Below are 20,397 nucleotides of genomic sequence, written 5' to 3' on the forward strand. Positions count from 1 at the left end.
GTATAGGTTGAGGCAGCAAGCCATGTGGTTTGCTCGGTCACATGCAGTTAGGCATCGAGTGTCGTGTTACGCCCAAGCCATAGTTTGGGGCGTGACAACAAATCTCTGTGGATTCGACACTTGATTCTCAATCACTTTATTATTTGTACGTACAACTGCGTATACTTGCGTGTGCGTTTGGGAGCAACATTATTGTTGTTGTTTTCATAATAAATATTAAAATTTCTATACACATATTGAAAACTTTATGAGAAATATCTATTCGAAGTATAACATCATGGCCAAGCCTAAATCTCCCAAGTTGATGTCATCTATGTATATATTTGTTTTTACTGTTTTCTACTCCTTCCGTTTCAGTTTAAATGTCTTACTTTGACTGAGCACAAAGTTTAAGGATTAAAAAGAGACTTCTGAATCTTGTGGTCCTAAATTAAAGATGTGTGTAATGTACTAAAATGTCCTTTGAATCTTGTGGTTTTAAACTTGCCATATAGGATATTTGAACTGTCAACTTACTAAATATAAAAAAAAGACACTCTTTTGAAACAAATGAAAAACAAAAGTAAGACACTTAAATTGGGACGGAGGGAGTACATACATATATTTAAATCTACATGAAATTCGACAGATGATAGATTATTAGTGATAACCTACTTCATGTGCGTGTAGTTGTTCCTCATTCCCCCACCCCCCACTCCCTTTTTTTAAATAAAATAATAGACACAACAACAATAGTATACCCCCTTCGTCCCAATTAATGTAACAACTTGTAGATTTTGAGAATCCAACTTCTTTATTTTGATAGTTAATACAAATATAAATTTTGCAGGTTTTTGATTTTTTTTTACGAAATTACATAAAAGTATTATAAGTCATAATAATTAACAATTTAAAATATTTAAAGGCCATACGAATAAATTATGGAAGGATTTTTTTTTCTTTGACTCTCAAGGAGCAAAAAATATTACATAAATTGGGACACAGAGAGTATTTGATTTGCTCCATCGGTTGTTAAAACAAAAGACTGTCATATGTAGTTCATATGTTGTTTTGAATGTTAATATTGTGTACTAGCAAGTACCAACAAACAAAGATAATTTAGTTCTATCTTATTCTCGCTATATATATATATATATATATATATATATCCCCATAGCTTTGCTCACCAAATCCATGTAGTTGCAGCACAAGAGAGAGAAGCAAGTAGCAAGAACATGAAAGAAATATGAAGTTGTCCACATTAGATAATTACCACTCATCCAACCAATGACCCCATATGCTTAAGAAATAATCAAGTACAATTAGCCACACCATTCTCTATCCTACTCTCATCCTCATCTACCTTTTGGTCCTACCGGTGTTTCAAGATTCCGGCCAGAAAAGCAAAAAAAAAAAAAACTTTAGATCTCACACACTTATCCTCATTCATTCTCTTTTATCTTTGTGTTTGTTCAGTTTATCAAGAAACTTGACTTGGGAATAATCTTCTTTTATTTCTCATTGATTTTGGATCCTACATTATCCAAAATAGGAGTTGCAATTATAGTAGTTGAGTGTATATATGGAAGAGAGGGAAAGGAGGAGAAGGAGATGGGGTGTATTGGGGCTAAAAGGGACAGATAGTCATGTTGAGAAACTGAAGAGTTGTATAGTATTTCCACATAGGTCAAGAATGAAGCTATGGATGATAAGGGCTACAACAATGGTGTTATTGTGGACTTGTTTTGTCCAATTCACCACATTGGGTGAGCTTTGGGGTCCTAGTGTTTTGAAAGGATGGCCTTCTTGCTTTTCCCATGAGTACTCTTCTGTTACATCATCATTGGTTGTTAAATCTGTCCCTGCTAGAGCTCTTCCACCAAAGAGTGAGTAGCTTTATTTCTTTCCTTTTTTTTTTTTTTTTTTTTTTAACTAGAGATAATGGTAAAAAATACACCTAAACTAATCACTTTTTCGCGAGTTTCACACCCCTATCGGCTGTTTCCTTTTCTTACTTGAAGTATCAACAATTGTGTATTAAAACACATCTAGTTGAGTAGATGGTGATAGTTCAGGTGGGAAAAGGGAACAATTGATAGTTGGCCTAATCATCTTTGAGGTGTGTTTTGATATATAGATGGTGATAGTTCAGGTCAGAAAAAGGAACAACTAATAGTTGGCCTAGTTAACTTCCAGGTGTGTTTTAATACATACATGGTGGTAGTCCAAGTCAGAAAAAGGAACAACTTATAGTTGGCCTAGTCGTCTTCGAGGTGTGTTTTAATACATATACGGTGATAGTTCAGGTAGGAAAAGGGAACAACCAATAGTTAGGGTGTGAAACTTGCAATACAGTGATAGTGCAAATGTGTTTTTGACCATTAACTCTTTTAACTAACGTAATGTTATTCATATGTGTGTATATATTTTCTGTCCTAGTGCCGTTTGTTTAATTCTTGTCAATATGTTTTTCTCTAATACCCTGTCCCAAGCCCAAATGTATGAGGAGGGTAGCATTAGGTAAAATCTTCCTGAAAGCAGTCTATGATGAATGACAACCACAATTTACAAATTTGTGATTAAAATATAGTTTATACATTGTATGCTTTTCCTACTATTGTACTAGTAGTATGTCATGATGATGAGCAAAAGGGAACAACCGTGCAACTTGCATTACGCAAAAGAGGATAATGGTTTTTCCTAAGTGAAAATATGAAACTATTGATGCATATAGCTTAATGGTATGTATGCCCATTGTTGAAGGAGGACTTATTAATGAAGGGATCTTTCTCCAATCACAGGGTTTCTGCCGCATGATGCTGATTATAGTATAGAATTTTAAAACATGAGTTGAGACGTTTGAGTATATTGCTACGATATTAGCTGAATAACTAATTGTGGCACATACTAAAGTAGCTGTCAGCAGTTATTTTATACAAAAAAAGGTGAAATGTTGGGAAATTTCCTTCTCTGCACGTATGTTTCATTTTTGCTCTGTCGCAGATCTCCCTATGGATTTACAGTTATGACGAGACTGACCGTTCTGATGATTATTTCTGAATTTCAGGGGTTTACCAGAATAATGGTTATCTCATGGTTTCATGTAACGGAGGTCTTAATCAAATGCGAGCAGCAGTGAGTTACTTTAGATTATATCAGTTCACTCACCCATGTAAATGTAATAAGACAAGATTACACCCTTCTGTATTTGACTTCTTCCTTTTTTCTTTGCCTTGTGTTGTTCCAGATATGTGATATGGTTGCTATCGCAAGATATTTGAATGTGACTCTTATAGTACCCGAGCTGGATAAAACCTCCTTTTGGGCTGATCCAAGGTGTGTGTCCTCAAGTTTCTCGTATTTTTTTTGGTGGTCTTATGAATCACTAGCTTCTTTAGAAAGAAAGTATGATGATCTGTGTTGGAAATTAAAATGCAATTTGAGTTGCAGTGAATTTGAAGACATATTTGATGTTGATCATTTTATAACGTCCTTGAGGGATGAAGTTCGAATATTGAAAGAGCTACCCCCAAGACTGAAGAGGAGAGTAGTGCTAGGAATGATTTATACCGTGCCTCCTATTAGTTGGTCTGATATTTCTTACTACCAACATCAGGTTTGTGCTTTCATGCCACGATGCTTTGTATTTATTACTTGCATCCTCTTTCCGAGTAATGATGGTCACATTTACTGAATACAGGTCCTTCCTTTGATACGGAAATATAAAGTTGTTCACGTAAACAGAACTGATGCTCGGCTTGCCAATAATGGTCTACCTTTTGAAATTCAGAAGCTGCGGTGCCGAGTCAATTTTAGTGCCTTAAAATTTACCCCTCAGATAGAAGAGTTGGGTAAAAAGGTTATTCTACTTCTCAGACAAAAGGGTCCTTTTATAGTGCTGCACCTGAGGTATGAAATGGATATGTTAGCTTTCTCTGGCTGTACTCAAGGCTGCAACAAGGATGAGGTTGAAGAGTTGACAAGAATGAGGTAAAGTAATATCTTGTATTCAGCGGCGGCCTTAAGTTATCCCTCTTTCTTTGTCTGATGCAATCCTTTTACAGATACGCTTATCCGTGGTGGAAAGAAAAAATCATAAACTCTGAATTGAAAAGAAGAGATGGTCTCTGTCCTTTGACACCCGAGGAGACTGCCCTTACTTTAAGGGCATTGGACATTGATTCTAGCATCCAAGTTTATATTGCTGCTGGGGAGATATATGGTGGGACAAGGAGAATGGCGAGTCTTGCGGCAGCTTATCCAAATCTGGTAGTCAAGAAAGTGCCAAGTTTTTCTTTAAGCTTTGGAATGTGTTTTCCTGAATTGGCTGACTCACCTTTTGTGCTTGGTTTGTTATGAGCAGGTGAGGAAGGAGACACTACTAGAGCCTTCTGAGCTTAGGTTCTTTCAAAATCACTCTTCACAGATGGCTGCATTGGATTATCTTGTCTCGCTGGAGAGTGATATCTTTGTTCCGACATATGATGGAAACATGGCTAAAGTTGTTGACGGACATCGCAGGTATTTTCTGCTGATAAAATTCTCTCTTAATGGAAACTATTAGGAGCCATGGAAGAAACTAAGAGGGTGTTGTTATGCCATGCATGGTTTATAAGGAGCCTTTCATTAAATATCGATGCACATTATTGTAAAATAAGTTACTGGTCTCAATTCAATTTTTGCTTCTGTTGTAGAGAATGTACTTTAGTAGTAGCTTTTGATTAAGGACTTTTATGTAAAAGTCTCCCATTCCATGCAGACATCTTGGATTCAAGAAAACAATTTTGCTGGACCGAAAGCTCCTCGTAGATTTGATAGACCAGTATAATGATGGATCGTTTACGTGGAATGAGTTTTCTACTGCTGTTAAGGAAGCTCACGCTGAACGCATGGGAAACCCTACGAAGAGGTTGGTGATTCCCGACCGACCTAAAGAAGAGGATTATTTCTACTCCAACCCGTGGGAATGCTTTGAACCATCTAATGAAGGTGAAACATCAAGTAGCATATAAATCATGGTGGTGGTAAGATTTGGCTATTAGAAGAAAAGACTGCGATGCAGTTCTGTGACATGCTTAGAGAATACTTCTCAACGCTGCATGACAATTGAGAATCTGATATCGTGTGGAGGCAGCTGTTGAAGTTCAGGGGGAGATGCATTTCAGAGCCCCAGAAGACCTTGGTAGCACTCGGGGGCGGGTACATTAGAATGTTGTACGTAAATTAAATAATCGATTCATGTATAGAAGTTGCCTTGCCATTGCAGTGTACACAAGAGGGGTGAAATGTAGTTTATTTGTATTACTGGAACTAAGGATTCACCAATTTTAAGTGGTTCCATTCTTTTCCTGGTAGCCCCTTTAAACACTTCATGTTACTCTTTAACATGACAAACGTTTGAGCAGTTCACGGAAATTTATTTGCTCAGATGGGAGTGTATCTGCTTTTGTTGGTAAATGCTGATAAAGTTTTGATCATTATTTAGGTTTAATTTTCTATGTTCTACATCCATTTAGCTTTTCAAGTTCATAGGTGGGATGTATAAATGAATTCAGCATTCAAAGAAGAAAAAAACTATCGTAATAAATTACATTATTTTTACATCAGTAAAACCATTAGGAAGACATACAATTTCTAGGATAAATGCAGACCTAGCTAAAGAGGGTAAAATTGAAGGAAAAAGATTCATATGCTTTAGACCATATTGGTAATATTTACTAGTGGGAAATATATCTAACTTATTTCTCATTTTATTTTAATATATTGGTATGACGATTACAAGTTGCTTTAATGAAGTGAGAATTCATATATAGTTGTTAGCGGACGTTCTTGTCGGATTGTTCTGGACATTAGATCTTACAATATTTGTATATGCTCTAATCTGAAATAACTTGAGTAGATTATATGAATTCTTCATATTTATTCCGCTCTATTCAGATTCAAAGGTAGCTCTTTCAAAAGAGTTTACTATCACAGAATATACTATAGTTAGATTATTTTATGTTGGCATAAAACTTTTGAAATCCTCTTATTTTATCTATACTTGAGACCAATTATAACTAAATCTTATAAATCCAACAACCAAACAAAAAAAAGGAGTGGTTAAGACATGCTTTGTGAAAGATTATGGCCACGAGGATCATCTGAATAAATTATTTCATAGGGGATAAAGCACCTATTAATGGTGGTTGTATAATTGGTTGGTAAGAAGTGATAGTAATGCGGATTATTCTAGTCAATTTTGGGTTAAACTCCCTCGTCACGATATTCCTTCATTCATTCGTTCTTGGAAGATGTATGATTAAGCATATGAAAATGATTCGCTTAATTATACCCAATTTCGTTTGTAATATTCCAACATGTCTATTAACGGCTAATTCATTATGATCTAAAATCAATTACTCCCTCCGTTCACTTTTACTTGTCTATTATTTTAAAAATAGATTTTCATTTTTACTTGTCCACTTTCGCGTATCAAGAAAAATAAAATTTATTAATAGTGTTGTAGAATATTCAAAATAACACAATGAAGTAACTTTGTGCAAGACAAATTTAATAAACAAGGCGAGAAATCAATAAAAGATAATTCAATGAAACACGGAACGAATAGGCAAGACGCTTCCAGAAAACTATCTTTAGAATAGTAATTTTTTCCATACTGTGCAAGTGGTTGACTGGAAAGTCCATCCCCAGGATACAATGCCTACTCTGAAAATCATGCAACTTTGTTTTCTTCTACCCCTAGAACTCAACCCAAAAGAGTGAAGGTTTGAAAGAAGGAAACAAGAAGAAATAATTGAATTTGTTTAAGTTGGAATATGGCACGTTGTTGAAACAGAGATGTGTCCGTTCTCATAATCTGCCTTCTGCCAAAATGCATGCCAAGTTAACTTTCTAACATGAACGTTTTTCTCAATTTAAAATGGCAAGGCCCCTGTTAGATGAAAATTGAAGCAACATAACAGTTGGTTTTGTAACCAACTTAAGGCAACAGTAGAATCTAATTCAAACTAATATTCCTTCTCTTTTATTTATTTAATAATATAATAATATTATTATTAAATAATACTTATATATTACCTATATATAACAAATAGCCACCGCTACTAGAAATAGAAGTTTTTGCCACCAACATTTGGTGGGAAATTTGTACAATAAAATATGAATTTTTCCACCTCATTATCAACGAACCAGATTTCTGGGAAAAGGCATGATGGGAAATAAGTTCCCATTGAGATGTTGGAAAACTTCCCAAGTTTTCCGTGTGAACACACTACTATTTAGATTTTTTGCACCGACATTCAGTGGGAAATACCCACTGAACATTTTTCGATGAGAAAATAGAGATTTTTAGTAGTGCACAGTGTACATTTTCTTTTCATATGATAAGAAGAGGCGGAGTTAGGATTTGAGGTTTATGGGTTCAGAATTCTAACTCTTTTAAGTTACTGAGTTCTGAATTAATGATTTATATATATTAAATAGATTTCCTAAAACAAATTCAGGATTTAGACCAAACGATCAAACCTGTACCTTTGCCTCTGGCTCCGTCCCTGATGATAAGTGGAGATAACCATAGCGCCAAAAGGCTAAGCTAAGGCACTTTCAGTGATCTCCAATAAACAATCTATTAGCACTCTTGCATTCAATTTTTTTGGCTTAATACATCGACAACTCCTTAAATTTGTTAATATATTTCATTTAGACACTTGGACTACAGTCTGTTCAATTGAGCACTTGAACACAGAATAGTGTTCCTATTAGACACTTTTCTTCAAATTTTGGCAAAAAAAATTGTGTGTTCTCAAGCGTTTATGAAGTAGTTAAGTTAACCGTAATAGAATATGTCATCTCCTTTAATTACACACCAACCTCAATTGGAACAGACTTGAGATTTTATGATTTACTGAAGCTTAACGAGTATTATTAAAAAAGATGACATATTTTAAGTGGTTAACATATATGCATAATGATCACTTCAGAATATGCGTGAAAGATTTTCCAAAATTTGAACAGAAAATGCCTAATAGAATACTTTATTATACGTTCAGTGCTCAATCGAATAGTCATAGTTCGAGTGTCTAAATAAAATTTATTGACAAATTTAAAGAGTTGTATATGTATTAAGCCATACTTTTTTTAGGATAAAAGCGCAGCATGTATGATCGAGACAAGGAAGATAAATAAATTAATTAGTTTCAGCTGGCGACAGCATCTTAATTCTTTTTTCCTTTGAAATTTACATACATGACTAGTTTGAAGGAGGACACGGAGATTGCTAAATCTTAGGGGTCGAAAGTTTTGGTACTACGAGCTTAGATTGTGCTGAACTGCGCATTCACAAGTTATTACTCCCTCGTTTTTGTATTAGTTTGAATTGATTCGGAGTTTAAAAAATAAATAAAAGGATTTTTGAATTTTATGATATTAAGTTACAGATATATGTAATGTACCATAATATTTTTTGAATTTTGTGGTGTTAAATATGTCATGTAAGATGCTGCGTGTAAAGAGTTACTAATATAAAACGTGGCATTCTTTTTTAAACGGATTAAAAAAAATAAGATAAACAAATTAGAATTGAAGAGTAATAAAATACTTGAAAAGGGAATTAACTCCAAATTATATTGTACTTATGGACATACTTTCAGCAGAGGCGGAGCCAGGATTCGAATTAACTCCAAATTAAGAGAGATTGTAACTTAGGCATATAATCCCTCCGTTCACTTTTACTTGTTCATTATATTAAAAATAAATTTTTACTTTTACTTAACAACTTTAGCATATCAAGGAAGGATAAACTTTTTTTTTTATTTTACCCTTAACATAAATTACTCATTTTCATTAATCTCCAAGTCAAATGAGACTATACACTAAGGGATTGTTTGGTTGGAAACAAGTTATCCCAAGATAACTTATCCTGGGATTAGTTATTCCATCCTTTCACAGGAATAAAATAACACGACAATCCCGGAATAACTAATTCCGGGATTAGTTATATTGTAATTTTATCCCAATCAAACGTGGAATAAACTCATCTCAAATATAATCTCGAAATTATTTATCCTTATTTCTCATACCAAATGAGCCCTAATTAATATGTGTATTATAGTAAAATACATACTTTATTTATTAAATCTTAAGAATATGCAAAGTTAAAAGTGGACAAGTAGAAATGAAAGGAGAGAGTATAAGCGTAAAATAGTCAAATATCACTCCCATTTAATATTTTCTTAAAAGGGTGTCAATAAAAACAGCTAAGACGGAGGAAGCACAATTTATAGTGAGACTTCACTTCTCCTCCCAAAGCCCCTGTTGACAACCCAGAACTGCGTACTCCACCGTATCCCTATACACAGAAACAAAGAAAGATCCATGGCTGAAAGCCATAACCGCACACATATCTTAATCTTCCCTTTTCCTGCAGAAGGTCATATGCTATCCCTTCTTGACTTCACTCATCAACTAATCATCCATAACATAGCCAATATTACCATAATAATCACCCCAAAAAACCTCCATTCCTTAAACCCTCTCCTCTCAAACCACGCATCTATTTCTACTCTAGTCTTGTCTTTCCCTTCACACCCTTCAATTCCTTCTGGCATCGAAAATGTCAAGGACCTTCCTAAAGGTGACTTCCGCTCTATGATGTGTGTTAGGTTCAAGATTTCACTTATTAATTTTGATGATAACAAACCAACATAATTATTAATAAAAGAATATTTACTTGTGGTAAATTTATTTTTGGTATAGGTTTATTTGATGAGGAGGGATTTGGTGAAGATCTAATTAAATATGGAAAAGAAGATATTACGGGATGAAATTACGGAAGAAGATGTGAAAGAAAAATACTTACTCAAATCAAGGTACAAGAATTATGGAAAAAATATTTACTACGATCCTATGGAAGGAAAATATTTTACAAAAGGAAAAGATCAAGATCAAGATCAATCTGGTACTTAAGGAAGGTCCAAAATCTACAGAGCATCAAGATATGCCAGAAGATTCAAGTTCACAAAAGAGTCCATATTCAGAGTGATCAAACTCCTAATTCAAGAAGATGGATGTGACTACATTCAAATTAATATAAATCAAGATCCAAGGTGAAATGAAGAGGATCTTGAAATTTTCTTGGGTTGATTAAATAAAAGCTCATATTTGTACAAGCCAGAAAAGAAAAGAAATATTTGAATTTGCATTTCAAATATGAATATACATCTACTACGAGTTGGAAGGAAAGAAAGATCTCTACTACAAGTCTACAGTTGCAAATCTCATGAAGACCATGGAGATTTAGTTTATTATGAAGATTTGTTGACTATGGAAGGAGGATATTGAGTGAATATCAGTTATTGAAAAAGATTCTATTTTCCATAATCAAGAATGGAAGATTCAGGGTGTTCAAATTACTACCATCATTTATGAAAGAATATTTTATTATATTCTATATCTTGGAAAATCCATGTGTTCAAGGAAAGTAAATAAGAGTTGTGGCTCAAGGCAGAGGCAAACGGAAATAAACTATTGCTGGCATCTATTTAAGAAGAAGTGGACAAAAAGGGAAAGTTTGGTACTAAGTTATTGCTGGCATCTATTCCGCTTGGAATATTTTACAAGTCAACATAAGGCAATCAAAGAAGAGCAATGCAGCACAGTACTAAGTTATTAAAGGAATGAGTACAATTATCATTCCTTAAATAAATATTCTGTCTTAATGAGACAAGGATGTCCAAGTTCAAGCCTGTAGAAGCTATTCAAGTAAGTAATCAATTTTATGGAAAGAGATTTGGTGGATCGTATCACTGCTGCAGAAAGAGATTCTTACATCGGTCAAATTCAAATGAACCAGTATAAATAGGAGCAAGCAAAGCGACATGAGATACGCAGCCACTTATACTTTCGTCTCAACTTTCTCAAGTTTTTTGCTCTACCTTTCATAAGCATTGTATTTATTCGTAATTTACTATGTACTCAAAAAGGAGAGGAGAGAAAAAATATTGTTGGTGAGGCTTTGTATTGAGAGGTTGTGTCATTGTTCGTTTCTTTGGTGAGCGAGTGAAAACCAAAGAGTTGTTGTTGGTGAGCAAGTGAAAAACCAACCTTGTACAAGAGTTTAAGTGTTAGACGTAGGAGCTGCACCTTACAACCATTGTACGAAGAGCAACTTACAAAGAGCTTAAAGAGATAACCTCCTTGCAACCCAAGTAGACTGGATTAGGATACCACATTGGTTTCGAACCAGTATAAAAATCCTGGTGTCATTTAGTATATTGCTCTCATATTATATTCTGCACTCTTACTATTTATTGTGATTTATACTTGTGTAAATTGAAGGACTAACAAATTTGTGCAGGCTGTCTCGCCATCAGTCGACTAGCACCGAACAGTAGTCGACTAGATTTTTAACAGGCTTACAATTCAAACCCCCTCTTGTACTTTCATATGATGTGTGCTTTAGGTAAACTTTATGATCCCATACTAGAATGGTTTCATAACCATCCTTCCCCTCCAACGGCTATTATTTCCGATATGTTCTTAGGGTTCACTCACCATCTTGCTTGCCAGCTTGGCATTCACCGGTACGTGTTCTCCCCCTCTGGAGCCTTTGCTTTGTCTATTATTTGTTCCCTATGGAGTGAAATGCCAAATGTTACGCCAAAAGGAATAAAAAATACTAGTGATGACGACGACGACGATGAGATTTTTCACTTCCCTAATATTCCGAATCAGCCGAAATATCCTTGGTGGCAGATATCTCCTATTTATCGTAGCTATATCGAGGGAGACCCAGATTCAGAATTCCTTAAAGAAGGGTTTCTTGCTAACATATCGAGTTATGGACTAGTAATCAACACGTTCACCGAGTTAGAAAGTGTGTACTTAGATCATCTTATGAAAGATTTGGGTCATGAGAGGGTTTGGTCAGTGGGTCCAGTATTGCTTCAAGATGATGAGGAGGATAATTCTTCTGTCCCATCGCAAAGAGGCGGTGAAATATTGTCATGGCTTGACACTTGTGACGATAATTCAGTGGTATACGTATGCTTTGGAAGCCAAGCAGTGCTGGCAAATAGACAGATGGAAGAGCTAGCTAAGGGCTTGAAGAGAAGTGTGCTCAAGTTCATTTGGTCTATAAAAGGACACGTGTCAACTGATCATGGAAAGATCCCATATGGGTTTGAAGATCAAGTGGCTGGAAGAGGTATGGTGATTAGGGAGTGGGCCCCCCAAGTGTTGATACTAAGGCATCGGGCTGTGGGTGCGACTCACTGTGGTTGGAACTCGATTCTTGAAGGCCTAGTAGCAGGAGTGACAATGTTAGCATGACCAATGGGAGCTGACCAATTTGTGAATGCTAACCTTATAGTGGATGAGCTTAAGGTTGCTGTTAGAGTTTGTGCAGGTGCTAAAACAGTTCCAAACTCGGAGGAATTGGTTGGTTTTTTAGCTAAAGTTGTGGGGTTGAAAGGAAAAGGAGCAGAATTGAAGGCACGGGTGTCAGAGCTGCGTAAAGCAGCATTGAATGGTATTAAAGGAGGTGGAAGCTCATTCGAGAATTTGGAAGAGTTTATTAAGCATTTAGGAGAAGATGCTGCAAAAATCAAAAGGTAAAGCATACTTTTATTTTCCATTTTATGATGTTTATGCACAAATTAAAGGGAATACCAGAAAGTCCGGTGCTCATCTCTTACTTGCCATTGTAAGCTCATCTCTAACTTGCCATTGTAATTCTGTGTAAGAGATCGAGATGTATCAAATTTAGAAGTTTCATAGAATAATATAATGGTTGATGTTACCTATTGTCCATCATTTCAACTGACACTTAAAAGATATATAGAATTTGAAGTTGCAAAACTCTTTAGAAGGGTTTTTTTTTTTTTTGGGCAATAAGAGAAGTTTTTATAAATTACCAAGTGGCAATTACAAAGCATAGGGGGAATCCATCCAGATTCAAACCCTTCTCAGTTAAAAATTCCACAACCTCCTAACCAGACGAAAACCAACACCTCTAAATAGAACGAATAAAATTAAACAGTCTCCTATTGTTCCAAATTCGAATGCACAGGCCAGTCTTCACCGTGTGGAGAATATCACGCTTGGTCCGGCATTTGTTCTGAAATACCTTTGTGTTTCTCTTGATCCACATGTTGTACACCACAATTGCAAGCCCTGTCTTCATAATAGCTCCCCGAGCAGTCTTCCTTTTTGCTTGCTGATCCACCCACCTCCACTCCTCCTCCAAGACCTGAATAATGTGTTGCCATGCGTGTATCTAAGTGAGAAGACCCTTCCAGATAGCCCTTGTACCAGAACGTACGATGTAAAGATGGCTGGCAGTTTCGTCATCTGGTTTACAGGAGGGTGCATCTTGCAGCTATATTAAAGAAGGGAAGGACAATTTCTGTACTTTTGAGAGTCACTACATTGCCAAGATTTCTCGAAAAATACATCATTGAAGCCATCACCACCTGGGGCCTTTTGGTCATTAATACTTGTGAGTGCATTATAAATTCCCTCCTTTATGACTGACTGATGAGTTGTATACCAGTCTCTGATAAGAGTAGGTGCAAACTTCATAATATCAGGAGCAATACAAGGAAGTTGAGGTGCAGCAGATCCCAAGAGATTACCATAAAATTGAAGTATTTCACCCTTTATTGCGTTTTCTCCAATTCCTCTAGCTCCATTATTGTCAATCAAGGTCCTGATATGATTCTGAGGTTGTTTATTCTTCAAACATGCATAAAAACTTGGGAGTTAGAATCTCCAAGTTTGACCCATGATCTATTCTAGACTTCTACTGCACGACACTCTCGTCTACCTTATGCCACTTCTCTAACTCTTTACTAAGCCTTCTCCTCTTGAAAGGTTTAGCCTTAGAGAAAGGCCTGTTCTCAAACTTGATGGAAAATAGATGAATGATTAGAGAAGGATGGGTCCTAGAGTTCGGCATCCAAATGAGGTCATTGTTGCACCCAAGTAACATTTGCTAAGGCTCTATAAGTTATGCTATAGACATGACCATTGGTCCATGTGAAGTCTCTTCCATATATTTTAATTTCATCATAGCAGCACTTAGGAGAAAGTCATTAAATCCTTGGTTTCAACATCATGAACATGAAAGCCACACCATCTATCATCCACACAGAGGCGGATGGACCATTATAATTTGGGGTTCAATTGAACCCCAAACTTTTGATGCGGTGTATAAATTTATATGTAAAAATTTACAATAAATAGTATATATGAACCCATAACTTTAGAAATATAATGGTTCAATGCTAAAAAATTTAAAGGGTTGAACTCCAAGAGTTTAAATCCTAGATCCGCCTCTGCATCCACACTTCTGACAACATTAAGGGTCACACAGAGAACCAAAAGTATTGAGTTAATTAGTCCACACGCATTTTCTATCTTGGACTCTATGCATTCCATATTCTACTATAAAGTAGAATTATATGTTATTGGAATGGCTTGCACTAAACCATGAATATTTTTTCCTGTGAGTGATCAAAACAGTAAATTCAAACTAAGAAGGATCCTAAAGTACCCATATTCCCCCTTTCCTATTTTATAAGGCTAATTTCAATAAAAAATAAAAGTTTGAAATAAAGTACTTCAGTTATTACTTAATGGCGAATTTGAATTGAGGAAGTATTTTGAACTGGCACGAGAAAAAGTTATACTATGAATAAGATCATGTAACTGAAATAAAAGATGGAAAAACAAAACAAATGCCAAGCAACAAAATAAAATTATAAATTATAATTAAATTTCTCAAATAGAAAATGTAAATAAATGCTTATTGCATATAATACTAAACTAACAATTATTAAAAATATTAATAGATTTTATGATAAAATAATAATAAAAAAAAAACTTCTCTATTTATACATTGAACAAATTTGGAATCACGATAATACATAACATTATTTGGACCATACGAAAACCACTTACTGAGAAAACCTAAATCATAATTTACTATGATTAAATTATAAATTAAAAAAATATGTAATTAATTAATGTTTAGTGATAAGAATGTATATGAAGTCATGTGTAATTTTTAGCACTACTGGTCTAATCTAATAGCCTGAGATTTTTATGATTTTCTAACATCACAATATGGAGAAGTAAATGGAGATGTTCCTCTTGCTGATGTTATTCATACAGTACCAAAGAAACGGGTAATAAGAGCTGTTAGACATTATTTCTTAGGCATTATTGGTGCTAAATGTTGGCTTCTATATAGCCTTTTCAATAATATTTGGTTTTGGCGTTGTCTTGCATGGGAATTGTTACGCTTACAATTATTAGAATGAAGATAATGATCACTGGAACAATTCATCAAGCAAATCATCATCTTTTTTTATGCAAAGATCTTTAACTACCTGTTTTAATACTTCAACAAAGGATGCTTTGGAAGCTCAAGGATATTTTCAGGGTGAAATAGAAGTCTGTGAAGTTCAAATTTCTCCAAAATTTAAAATTTCAGTCTAAGATGATTGTTGTAACGATTTCACATATTAGTTACATACAAACATAGAAGAGATAAGGTGAAAGTTGTATACTCCCAATATCTTCTTCGTATAGTTGTTTTGTGAATATTATTTTTACATGCACAAATTTTTCATGTCTCTGATATGTGAACTTCTGAATTTAAATTTCTTTGGACAATGATATAGTTGAGAGAAGCGCTTTGCACAATGCTATAAAAAAAAATTCACTACAAGATGTCGGATCACAAATTAATTTGATTGGACAAAGACAATGTTTACAGTTCTAAGTCCGTGATGCTCATGTCTGTGTGCATTCTCCTTAATCAAATGATTTATTTTGACATCAAATATTGATGCTAAAAAGTAATTCACCCATGTTAAAACTATTATACTTCAAGATAAAGTTCTTTTGTTTCTCTGACCATTTGTGGGACTACACTGGTATATCGTTGTTGTTGTATAAAGTTCTTTAGTCACATTTATATTACAATTAATTATGTTGTAAATATATATTGTTTAAGAAGAGTACAATTATGGTTTGTTAGCACTATTCAAAATGATTAGAATTTAAAGATAACATCGTTACAATTATCTCCCCCCACTCTTTTTTTTTTTTTTTTTTGAGACAATCCGTGCATCGCACGGGTACGTATACTAGTTCTACTATAAACTAGAATTATATGTTATTGGAATGGCTTGCACTAAACCATGAATATTTTTTATGTGAGTGGTCAAAACAGTAAATTCAAACTAAGAAGGATCCTAAAGTACCCATATTCCCCCTTTCCTATTTTATAAGGCTAATTTCAATAAAAAATAAAAAATAAAAGTTTGAAATAAAGTACTTGAGTTATTAATTAAGGGATTACCATTTTGAGTTTCCTTTTAATTCCAATTTCCCAAGTTATGATTTGGTTATCCGGCATATGCCTTTATAACCACCAGAAAACTTTTGTATGTGTCAAAAAATATACTTAATATTTTAAAAAATTATTATTTGTCTTTTATTCGTTATTTGACATTTTCAACTAATAAAAAAACTTTATTACTTCCTTGGAAAATAATATATGAATGCAGTACATTTCCTTTCCAAGTTTTAACATTAAAACTTTGTCTAACATTTAGGATTTTGAATTTAACTATTCAAATCTTTATACTAGTAAATAAAAGTTTTTGACAGTAAAATCTAAAGTAGCATATTGCACAGACAGGGCTAACATTTGTTAAGTTGAATAACACTTAACAAGATATATAAATATCACTGCCATGATATAAGACAAGAACAATTAAAATTAGTAAGAGTTACGTAAATACATGAAGCAAAAATTTTTACTTTATCTACTCACAAGTGTAAAAGGGGTGCTGATGAAAGATTTAGATTCAAATCAGACTGTTGAATCTTGATATACAAAAGTTTTAAATATTAGTATTTTACTTTCGACAAATAAAAAATAATACCTATAGTTACTCCTTATCTCTGGTTGGATAGTTATATTGGGTGATTTACAGGATTGTATAGAACTTCAAAACTACTTGAAATACAATGTGAGAGCATCGATGATAGCGTCGATTCATGACCTATAAAAGTGTGACCCAATCTTCCAAAATCATTGATTAAAAGCAATAATTTCTAAGAATATCAGTCTTTGTTTTTGAACAAACATATTTTTTTTATTTAATGCAACAATCTGTTACTTGTAAGAGCATTACATAGTTCATTAAATACATGCTTGTTGATTCTTATCTGAGCTATACAATGAACATTACTTCCACTCAAATACTATTCATGTAAATTTCTCTTTTTGGTCTTTATTAGTATAAGATTCTCTAGGAATGCTACTTTGATTTTCGTAGGCCAACTCCGATAGTTAAAACAGATGTGCTTGCATCTCCAACTATTGTGTCATCTTCATCTTTGTTAGTCGAATCCATCTGTAGCTATTCAACTTCAGAACTTCTACTTATATGTGTGGTTTGTTCCCACCTGGAAGTTGTCCTATGCTCTAGTATCCACTAGCTAGCCACCAAAACTAGAGGAAGGATCTCTAATTAAGCAATAAAAAGAAAGGAAAATATGAATACTTTCGTACTCAGTTTCATTGTGTTAAGCTTATCAGTAGATTCAAGGAAGAAGAGTGCAGGAAAAAGGAAAGCAAAGGGAAATTCTCATTCATGATAGTTTTGCTCCTTGAGCTGAATACACTTAATAAAGTGGAACAAGCCTAAACTACCTAGTGGTCCCATAACAGAAAGAGGGACTCAAGTGCAATGACTAAAAAGGAAATTAATAATAAAGAATGGCTAATCCGCACTTAACCAAAATTGAATAACAATTCTAAATATCAGCTCGCATTCTCCTCATTCAAGCCAAATTCGTAACAGGTCTCCCTAGACATCAACTTCCTTGTCCTCAAGGAAGGAAATCAGGAAATCTAAGCTTAAGGGCTCGTTTGGTACTAGAGATGAGGATAAATAATCAAGGGATTATATTTGAGATGAGTTTATCTCACGTTTGGTTGGGATAAAATTGCGGTATAATTAATCCCGGGATTAGTTATTTCGGGACTGTGGTGTTATTTTATCCCTGTGGGAGGGTGGAATAACTAATCCCGGGATAACTAATCTTGGGATAACTTGTTTCCAACCAAATGAGCCCTAAAAGTGTTAGCATCCTTCCATGTAGTTTGATCATGTAGACACTGATCCCATTGAATAAGGAATTGAACAACTGCTTTGTTCCCCTTTTGAACCATTCTCCTGTCTAAGAGCTTCTTGGGCTGAGGGCAAAATGGACTAGCAATTTCTATTACTGGAGGGTGAGAGATGTGATCCGGAACAACATGGCAAGTTTTCAACAAAGAAAAAAGATATGTTGGGTGCAACATGAGACCAACGGGAAGGGAAAGTTTATAAGCAAATGTGCCAATCTTCTTCTCAATCACGTAAGGTCCATAATATTTGGCTGACAACTTGTTAAAATGGTGCTGAGACTGTTACACCTCAAAAAATTTCCCGTTAACGTACAGTGAATAGACTAACGAAGGGCGCGAAGTATACGATGTCTTGGTAAGTAAGAAATAACATTTAATGATTCTAAATGAGATTTCAAAGACATTCGAGGTAGGAGACGAAAGTTGTTAAGGAAAGCAAGGTATATGTTGTGAGTCGGGCAAGATTTACGAGTATCGAATTAATGATGTTTTGGAGAAGAGTTATAATGTCCCTTAGATTGGTAATGAGGTGTTAAACAAGTTTCAAGAAGGTTCCATAAGAATTGGAGGTCAAACGAGTCGACGAGAACGAACTTCGGAAAGCTAGGCATTTACGGCCCAACATACTAGCCGTATAAAACATACTGACCGTGTCAGGACGTATGTTGTGACCAGAATGGGTCCTTCACTGGACCAGATCTACGGCCAAACATATGGCCAGTATAATTTATACGGCCGCATATGTTGGTCCGTAGAATCTGGTCGGGACAGATTTTAAAAATGATATAAGGACCCAAACCTATCCAATTTATTTCATTTCCTCACTTTACACTTTAAGAACATTCTAGAGAGCTCTCCAATCTTCACCCACAAGAACTCAAGAGAGATTGGTGATCAACTTCATCAAACCAACAAAATCAAGTGTATGAAACTCATTGAAGTTCATCCAAGCCAAGAAATTCCAATGGAAGTGAACTAGGGTTTTGGTACAAGAGAAGTATTTCCACTCAAGGCTTATTCCTACACTATCTAAGGTAAGTTTTATGATCTTTTCATGTAGCTTAAGGTAATGACATGTTGAAAGACTTAGATTATGGAAGGAGATAGAAAATGGGTCACAAAGATAGGAATAATGAGATTTTGAGTAGTATTTTGGAATGAATCATGAATATTGATATGTTGTGATTGTAAGTATGCTATAAGTGACATTTAGAACATGGGATAAGTATTATATGTGAGAAAACGCAAGAGTGAACTATGACCATGATTATGGAGGAATTGAAGTGAAATTGTGAAATGTGAATAATGTAGATGAATGATGATTTTGGCTTATAATATTGTGGATGTTGTTATAGACGTTTGGGAGTTGATATGGAATATGGGGAAAGTCGTATAAACAAAGGAAATTTTCTTAATAGCCCAATTTTCTCTAGCATTGGCCCCCCAGTAAGCACGTTCATATAATCGATTAGCTAATGTTGATGCGAATTCTCTTGAAGGTAGAAACGTGAGCATTGAAGAAGAACAAACTAAGCAAGAGAATTGTATAAATGAAATAAAAGAGGTATGTGCTTAATCCTTTCCTCCTAAGGCATGGAAATGTTATCCTCTATGGCATATGAATCTTCCTATTTTCCATGATCTTCCTAAGTAACGAAAATTATGAGTCCATGGCTATAAAGAGCTACATACGTATATGATAAGGAAAGGAGATACGATACGAGCATGATAATGATGACGATGAGTTAAGTATAAAGAATCTTAAAGTGAGGTACGATGTCCATGAGGTTAATGATCCTAAGTATGGTTCCATTGATGCTTTTCCTTGTGTACACACTCACCTTAAAATGTTAGTCCCCTCAAGGTGAGATATGATGATTATGATCACTCCATAATGTAATCGGGGGTTCACGACCTTATGTCACCCCCGACATGTCGCTATAGCCATAGTTACCTTCAAGTTCTAATGTATGTTTTGATGATAAAGATATAATGATGCTAAGTTATGATAAGGTCATGATATGCCTATGAGATGTATAATAATAATAAGTCTATGATGTGCTCACGATGATACAATTCCACCGTGCCTAAAATGGCCGAACGTATCACCGCGCGGTGCTTGTGATTCCACCGTGCCCAAATGGTTGGACATGTCACCGCTAAGGCGGCTCGGCTTATGATTCCACCGCGCCTAGAAGGCCGGACAT

At 34.8% G+C, this 20,397-nt stretch overlaps 1 protein-coding gene and 1 pseudogene across 2 annotated transcripts; both read left to right on the forward strand.

The window, feature by feature from the left end:
• The first annotated feature begins 1,166 nt into the window (after positions 1-1,166).
• LOC132039908 (rhamnogalacturonan I rhamnosyltransferase 1-like) lies at positions 1,167-5,278 on the forward strand. 2 transcript variants are annotated; one of them, XM_059430462.1, is made up of 8 exons: positions 1,168-1,865; positions 3,047-3,114; positions 3,227-3,315; positions 3,430-3,595; positions 3,680-3,969; positions 4,044-4,248; positions 4,343-4,500; positions 4,739-5,278. In XM_059430462.1, exons 1-8 carry the CDS (start codon positions 1,562-1,564, stop codon positions 4,989-4,991), a joined length of 1,533 nt encoding a protein of 510 aa, XP_059286445.1. In that variant the 5' UTR covers positions 1,168-1,561; the 3' UTR covers positions 4,992-5,278. The 2 variants fall into 2 exon arrangements, with proteins under 2 accessions (XP_059286444.1, XP_059286445.1); XM_059430461.1 differs by having other exon boundaries at positions 1,167-1,865; positions 3,227-3,595.
• Positions 5,279-9,252: 3,974 nt separating this feature from the next.
• LOC132039229 (UDP-glycosyltransferase 89B2-like) lies at positions 9,253-12,780 on the forward strand (annotated as a pseudogene).
• Positions 12,781-20,397: the final 7,617 nt, after the last annotated feature.

Source organism: Lycium ferocissimum, chromosome 12, assembly GCF_029784015.1.
Source record: "Lycium ferocissimum isolate CSIRO_LF1 chromosome 12, AGI_CSIRO_Lferr_CH_V1, whole genome shotgun sequence".
NCBI lineage: Eukaryota > Viridiplantae > Streptophyta > Magnoliopsida > Solanales > Solanaceae > Lycium > Lycium ferocissimum.